This window comes from Ipomoea nil, unplaced genomic scaffold, assembly GCF_001879475.1.
Source record: "Ipomoea nil cultivar Tokyo-kokei standard unplaced genomic scaffold, Asagao_1.1 scaffold1993, whole genome shotgun sequence".
Lineage (NCBI taxonomy): Eukaryota > Viridiplantae > Streptophyta > Magnoliopsida > Solanales > Convolvulaceae > Ipomoea > Ipomoea nil.
The window spans coordinates 2,198,661-2,206,637 of NW_017618421.1; the positions used below are offsets into that span (position 1 = coordinate 2,198,661).

General features: G+C 32.7%; 1 protein-coding gene across 1 annotated transcript; it reads right to left on the reverse strand.

The window, feature by feature from the left end:
• Positions 1–566: 566 nt before the first annotated feature.
• LOC109147298 (probable cinnamyl alcohol dehydrogenase 6) lies at positions 567–5,947 on the reverse strand. Its single transcript, XM_019294953.1, has 6 exons — positions 5,787–5,947; positions 5,391–5,504; positions 4,982–5,209; positions 2,681–2,969; positions 1,415–1,568; positions 567–989 (listed from the first exon to the last, which is right to left on the reverse strand). Exons 1-6 carry the CDS (start codon positions 5,879–5,881, stop codon positions 787–789), a joined length of 1,083 nt encoding a protein of 360 aa, XP_019150498.1. The 5' UTR covers positions 5,882–5,947; the 3' UTR covers positions 567–786.
• Between the last annotated feature and the right edge of the window lie 2,030 nt (positions 5,948–7,977).

The following is a 7,977-nucleotide window of genomic DNA, read 5'->3' on the forward strand; positions in this document are numbered from 1 at the left end:
TATAGCGTTGTGCCCTGTCAGCCTACACTCATACAAAATTAATTAAAATACTATTTTAAAAAAAATGTCTAAATGTAATTATTGTAATTATAAATCTATCAATATAAATTACAATTAGGGAAAGCATATTTTAAAAAAAAAAAATTCCAATATACATATTAAAAATATTATGTGCATATAAATGCATTATACAATCATATAAGAAAGTATGTCTTATTTGCGTTTAAATCTATTTATAAAAATTTTAAAATTTATATGTTTTGATTTCTAAATATAAGTCCCTCAATTATATTATTTATAGTGCTGGAATTATAATATATATGAAACACAATAAGGAGTAAATTAATTTAGTTATGTTAATTTTATTTATAAATTTATCTAAATATGTGATTAATAACCACATCAGATCAAATTTTACTTTTAATTTTGTATCATATGAAAATACATATAACTGATGACCAAATATATCAATTATATAATAATATTGTATAACATCTTTTTTATTTTTTAATTTAAATTCATGATAACATAATTTCTTTTGTGTATCATACGGAAAATCAATAGGGGAGTAGAAAATAGAATGTGCATTTATTGTTACTCGAAGGAAAATTTAAGGAATACAAGATTACACCATAAAAAGCATTATCTGGGCTTTTCTTAAATAAGATTGACAATGACATGAATTGAAATTGCTTTAAAAAAAAAAAAAAAAAAAACATAAATTGATTCAAAAAAAGTTTAATATAACTGTGGAATATTGAAAATGATAAAAGATTGATAAAATGTCTAGATTTTCGGTGATTCGGCAGCAATGTCAATCACAAAACGGTACTTGACATCATTCTTTGCAAGCCTATCCAATGCTTCATTGATTTCATTAGTTTTCACCATTTCTACGTCGCACAATATGTTGTGCTCCCCGCAAAAATCCATCATCTCTTGTGTCTCCTTCATACTTCCGATCATGCTACCCTTCACAGATCTCTTACCTGTAACATCGACAATATAGTTATTATAATTTTTTTTTAAACCCTCATAATTCTTTACAAAGTAGTGTTTGTTTTATACTTTCTTTTTTTTTTTAGTTAAAAACTCAATGCCCCACCACCGTGGTTTGATCTTGTGACCACTCACTTGAATAATAAAGAAATGTAATTCCCAAAATATAGTTATTATTTAGTCACTTAAAAAAATGCAGTAATTAAGAACATTTATTTGCTATTGATGACCTTGTGGTCTAGTAGCATGGTGTAACTCTTTCAAATGGGAGGTCATAGGTTTGAGTCCTAGTGAAAGTGGTATTAATTCTTTATGTTTTAATAGGTTGAGAAAATAGATATGAACAGATACTACATTTTATCAGAGGCACTAACACTCAAACAAAAAAAAAAAAAGAACATGTATCTGATCTTACCAAAAATCAATGGAAAAGAAGGTAATTCCATTGGCTTTTCTGGTGCACCCACCACCGCCAGAGTTCCATTCACTTTAAGCAGCTCTAAATAAGACCCCAGGGAGTGGTTGGCCGCCACCGTGTCCAAAATGAAATCCAAAGTCCTTTTGCTTGACTGCAATAATTAGAATATTAATTATATTACCATAATAACTTTCTCTTTGTTATTTGAAGCTAGAAGAATATAATTAAATTGTAATTTGTTGAAAAAATAGGGAAAGGTTTTGGTACTTCTTCTAAAACGCTGAACCCCAACCTAACAGGGCGTTTGGTTGGAGGGAGGGAATTATGTGGGAAAAGAATTGTAATTCCATGGGAGTTGAATTACTGGGAATAAAGTGGTAATTTAAATTCCAGTGTTTGGTTGACAGGAATAGAATTACTGGGAATTTCAATTCCAATGTTTGGTATACATGGGAATTGAAAGGGAATAAGTAGTATAAAGTAAAAAATGTCCATTATTGTTGTTAGACATTAATTTTAGGTTAAAAAAGGAAGGGGTAATTTTGACTCATCACTATCTTTTTTTCCCAGGAATTAAAATACCAGGGGGGACATGGGATTTTAATTCCATGAAAATGGGGGAATTGCAATTCCATGGAATTGCAATTCCCTCTAACCAAACTACGGAATTTAATGGCCTTTGGAATTAGGTGGGAATTAAGTGGGAAGGGAATTTAAAATCCTTCCAACCAAACGCCCTGTAAGGGAAATAAAGAGTAATTTTACAAGGAAAAAACTAAGGGAGGGATTGTTTCAAACATAGAAATTTGGAATGGGAAAGGAAATCAAATATTCCGTATTTGGTAATTGGAATGAGTTTTGGTGAAAGTATTTTAGATATTTGGTAGTAAAAGAGTGGAATTGAAATGATCATCAATATTGATGTTTTGTTATGTATGACCCTATAATTAGAATATAGGTTTTTAAAATATAAAAATAAAAAAATAAAAACAATTGATCTTAAGAGTGGTGATTAAGTGAGTAGGCAATACAGTGAGAAAGTCAATGAAGTGAGGAGAAGTGAGTGAGGATGCGATGAAATGAGGAGAGATAATAAGACTAAATTAATGGAATGATACCTGATTTAAATTAGATAATGAATTTTGTAAATATAAGGGTTATCCAATCCTATACCTATTTTTTCAAATTTGTCAACCAAACAATATGTATGACTTTGATTCTCAATCCATGAACCAAACTAAAAATATTTAGACAAAGACTCACTTGCATGTGTTTAGGGTTGGTGCTAAGAATAAAGTCATCTACACCCAAGCGGTCTTTAGCTTCCTTTTCCTTTGATGGAGAGGTGCTGATCACACTCACATGGTGACCAAGTGCTTTAGCAAACTTCACAGCCACATGCCCAAGCCCTCCAAGCCCTATTATACCAACTCTTTTCCCCTTTGACTCCAACAGCTTGTTGTCTTTCATGGGAGCATACACTGTTATGCCCGCACATAGCAATGGTGCTGCTTTGTCCATTGCCAGATTTTCTGGTATGCGGACCACATACCTACGTTCATTAAAAATGTTTGTGTTTTAAAAGTTGTGGTCTAAATACAGGAAATATTAGTTTGGAAAATTAAAGGCCTATGTTTTTATACCTATTTAGATCAAACATTGCCAAGCACCTTGTGCTCATATAGCATGTAATGACCTAGTGACCTCTCCCATATGGGAGGTCATGAGATCAAACCTCAGTGGAGGCGTTGTTGACTCTTTGTACTTCATTAGGTTGAGAAAGTATGTTTGAACAGATACTACAATGTAATAGAGTCAGTAGCATTCAAAAAAAAAAAAAAAAAAAGATAAAACATTTATTTCTAAGTTAGTATTTCCTATATTTGGTCATTCTCCAAAACATTCCTAAAAATATCAAACCAATAATATTCGAGTTAATACCCAAAATCGTCCTCGACTATAGTGGTTTTTCTTAATTTAGTCTTAAACGACTTTGGTGATCTAATATCGTCCCAGACTTTTGTGTTTCGCTCAATTTCGTCCCCCATTTGTTATTCCGTCAAATTGGGGTTAAATAAAGGGACAATTCATTAATGTCAATATTGATCTCTCTTTACTTTCAACTTGTGAAGTGCGAAATTCCTCTTTCTTGTACGAATTACACCCAGAATTACTCCCGGACCTGCAAATCAAATTTTATATTCACAGTTTTAGGAGTAATTCTGGGAGTAATTCGTAAAAAAAAAAAAAGGATTTCGCAGTTCACATGTCTATGAGTAAAGAGATGCCAATATTAAAATTACTTAATTGTCTATTTATTTAACACCAAATGGGCAGAATAACAAATGATGGACTAAATTGAGCAAAAACACAAAAGTCTGGGACTAAATTGCGCGAAACACAAAAGTCTGGGACGATATTAGGTCACCAAAGTCGTTTAGGACGAAATTGAGAAAAACCACTATAGTTGAGGACGATTTTGAGTATTAACTCAATAATATTCATTTCTATAAAAATCGAAAGGCAAATTATCAGTTATTATATAATTGTGTGGGCCATGGTAGTCAAATGAAACTATAGTAGAATTAAAATTATATTTTCCCTTCAAAAAAAATTATATTTTAATTTTACTATAATAAAATTAGTATGTGTGAAAATGAAATTTAAAAACAAAGCTCATTTAATAACGTATATTGTCAAATGAAACTGTAGTATAATTAAAATGATATTTTAGTGTTGCTATAATAAAATTAATGTGTGTGAAAAGTAAAACTAAAATTCAATGTAATTAACCTGAAGTGTAATTTAAATAATACTTTAATATAACTATAATTAAACTAGTGCTTGTGGAAAATGAAACTAAAAAATAAAGCTCATGCAATAATATATATTGTCAAATGAAACTGTAGTAAAATTAAAATGATACTTTGATATTGTTATATTGAAACTATTGTGTGGAAAATGAAACTAAAAAATAGAGTAATATTGTCAAATGAAATTTAAATATAATTACAATGATACTTACTTCATGGTCCATGTTGCTACATGGACCATGGTCCACAGTAAAATTTGCCACAAAGTATATCATGGACCAGTGTCTACTTTGCATTGTGCACCCTGGTCTTAAATAACCTTCAGATTATGTGTTTGCATTTAACATATTTTGTACATGTTAACAATTTGTGTATGTAAATAAATTGAAGACACATAACATGTTAACTACAGATACATAAAATGATAAATACAGACATATAAATTGGTAAGTACAGACACATAATATGTATACCATTTTATGTGTCTACAGTTAAGATGTTACGTGTCTTCAATTTATTTACAGGCACATAAACTGTTAACTATTTATTTGTTCATAATCTATCAACTGCATACACATTATTTTTGGATCAGGTCCACAATGCAAGATGGATCTTAGTCCATGTATAACAATCGGGGTTTCATTATTATCTAAGTTATATAAATATCATTGAGATACTATTTGATATCAAAAAAAAAAAAAAAAAAAAAAAAGTTTAGTACAATTTTAAATGTTTTGGTTAAGGTAAATACCTGTGGTCAGCAACTAAGATGTTAGAGTAACCGCCGTAGGTAATGCTACCATCCCAAAAGATGCCATTGTATGTGAATTGGACTTGGTCACAATAGTTCTCTTGGGAATCCTTGCAGAATTCACACTTCAAACAGGTAGCTGCCAAGCATCCTACTCCAACTTTATCCCCTGTCTTGAAATTGCTCACTTCACTTCCCACCACAGTTATGATCCCAGTAATTTCATGCCTACCATGTATACATTTAGAGCCAAATTAAAGAAAAAATAGGCCAGGGGGTGGGTGCTGTTATTAAATTAGATCTAGATCAGATCTAGGTAGAAATGTGTGAAATAAAAAATACGTACCATGGTACTCATTTTATAAATGTAATGGGTAAATTAATTAATAAATGAGTGAAGAAAAGTTACCCAGGAACAACAGGGTACATTGTGATCCCCCAATCATTCTTGACATGGTGGAGATCAGTATGGCATATTCCGCAGAACAAGACCTTTATGGTCACATCAGTTGGACCATTTTGTCTGAGTATCAAGATCCAATTTGTTAGTGGAAATTAAAACGCTAATGCGTGTGTATATGAATAAAGAAGAAGAAGTTTACTAATGATACAAACTTGTAACCACAAGGTCACGAGTTCAAACTCTAGCCTTCTTGGTTTGAACCTGTCTGCTATAGGCAACATAGATTGATTTACTTTCTTGTGATCCTTTACTGGTTAGGATCACAATGTGAGATTTACTCAATACATATTCTCGAATAGTGATTGTAATTTTCCCTCGTCACCTAAAAAAAAAAGAAGTTACCTCCGCTTGAAGGTGTAGGGAGTGATCTTGCCGGAAGAGTCATGAGCTGCCCAGCCGGAGACAGTCATAGTGTGGTTGGGGGTGGTCTGAGCCATCTGCTGTTGTGCTTTAATTTCTGTAAAATCTAATATGGGTAGGACTAATAATGGGAGTAGAGGTTGCAGAACCAATGGCCATTTTATAGCGGGGAATTGAAGCAATAAATTTTTGGTAGATAGAAATTTTAATGCTTTTGGCCGCTGCAATTATATTTGCCGTTCAAGTCATGGGCTTCAACCGCCAACTTTAATTTAAACACCGATTTTGTCTTGTCGGGTAATCGTTATATCGTGCACCATGGTACACACTGCGCCCTGTCCTATCCAAAGCGATGTTGTTTTATTAAGTTGTGTGGTGAGTTAACGGGACAGAGTGTATGTGTATTCTGTTATACAATTATGTACATTCTGTTATATAATTATGTAATTTTTTTATACAATTATACATATTCTTAATTATGTACATTCGAAACATGATATTTTTTTTAAGAAGTTGACAACAGACACAGAAAACGAAATTTCCAAAAAAAGGTACAAAACAATTTCCCTCATATAGTCCCTGAGATTCGAACTCATGACCCTTGATCTAGCTCTAATACCAAATTGAAGCATGTGCTTCATCTCAACTAAAAACCTAAGTTGATAGCTGGATTGCACATTAATGGATATATGCTCAACAAACGACGTCGTTTTGCACAAGAGCGCACAATGCAATGTGCGCCCTGGTGCACGATATAAATTGTCCTTGTCGGGCTAGTTTCAAATTTTTTGTTGTTTTTTCTTCTTTTTTTTTTTAAATAATTATTTTATTTAAAATTATTTTTAAAAAATTATTTTTAAATTTGGTAACCGCAACGTCATCATATTTTCAGATAAACAAATCATTTTCGATTGAATTGCATATATTTGCGTTGTCCAGGACTCAATTGTATTTTTTTTTAGTTTGATGACTTAATTATAATTTAATGTGTAATTTAGTTAGGGGTGACCGCGATTCCGATTCCGGTTCGGTTCCGGTTCCGCAAATAGACAAACTGGAACTGGAACCTTATAGTAAGGTTCCGGTTCCGGTTGGAACCGCCGATTCTAATAAGATTTATTTAAAAAAAAATTAAAAAAAAAAGCCTATAATTTTTATTTTTTTCTGGTTTGGAACCGGAACCGCCGGTTCCGGTTCCTTTTCTTCTCGAACCGTAATCGGAACCAATATGGTTCCGGTTAGGAACTGGAACCGGAACCGTACAGACAGTTCAATTCCCGTTCCGGTTCAACAGTGCACGGTTCGGTTCGAACCGAACCGTGATCATGCCTAAATTTAGTGACCTATTTGACCTTTATTCGTATTTTAAAAAACAGAGGATCAAAGTAAAGACGCGTTAAGAGATAACGTACCATGGTAATGATATCCCATATGTTATTTGCTTAGCAGAAATACTAAAGGTGTGTTTGGTTCACACATGGAAATTGGAATCGGAATCAGAATTGGAATTAGAATAGGAATTAAATACTTGATAACGATAATAGATTTTGGTGAAAGTATTTTACATGACAATAATCTTTTTTAAGGAAAAAAAACTAATTTTAATGTATTTTTTTAATTTTAAATAAATTAAAATAATTAAAAAAAACTAATTTTCCCATTTTCGTCTCTAAATGGTTGATGTTGTTGTTCCAATGAACCCCAACCCTAAGGGGGCCCCCCACACCCCGACAGAACATTTGGGAGGATGTAAATTATGGTAACTCAACTGAACATGAATCACAGAGGCTAGACCGTGCTTACTGCGCACAAGGAAACCCCGGGGCCCCTCACACCCCGACAGAACATTTGGGAGGATGTAAATTATGGTAACTCAACTGAACATGAATCACAGAGGCTAGACCGTGCTTACTGCGCACAAGGAAACCCCCTCACTTTGAGAGGTTGCTCCCACACTGCCGCTAGTGAGACTCAATCCCTGATCATTCTTCCAAAGTTTCACCCCTGTGACCAGCTGAGCTACCCATGCGAGTTGTTGTTGTGGTTATTATTATTATTGTTGTTGTTGTTATACCAAGTTCGAGTCCCATCGCAATTCAAGGGTTGACATATTATTTGGAATAACTACTATACATAGAGTTCGATTGTAATCGTAAAGAATTATTATTATTTA

Excerpts from the sequence above, each read along its gene's own strand:
- LOC109147298 (XM_019294953.1), bottom strand. The coding sequence starts at position 5,881 with ATGGCTCAGACCACCCCCAACCACACTATGACTGTCTCCGGCTGGGCA. Across the intron at positions 2,970-4,981 it reads ATCTTAGTTGCTGACCACAG|GTATGTGGTCCGCATACCAG; the intron begins GTATTTACCTTA and ends TAATGAACGTAG. Across the intron at positions 990-1,414 it reads TTCTTTTCCATTGATTTTTG|GTAAGAGATCTGTGAAGGGT; the intron begins GTAAGATCAGAT and ends TCGATGTTACAG.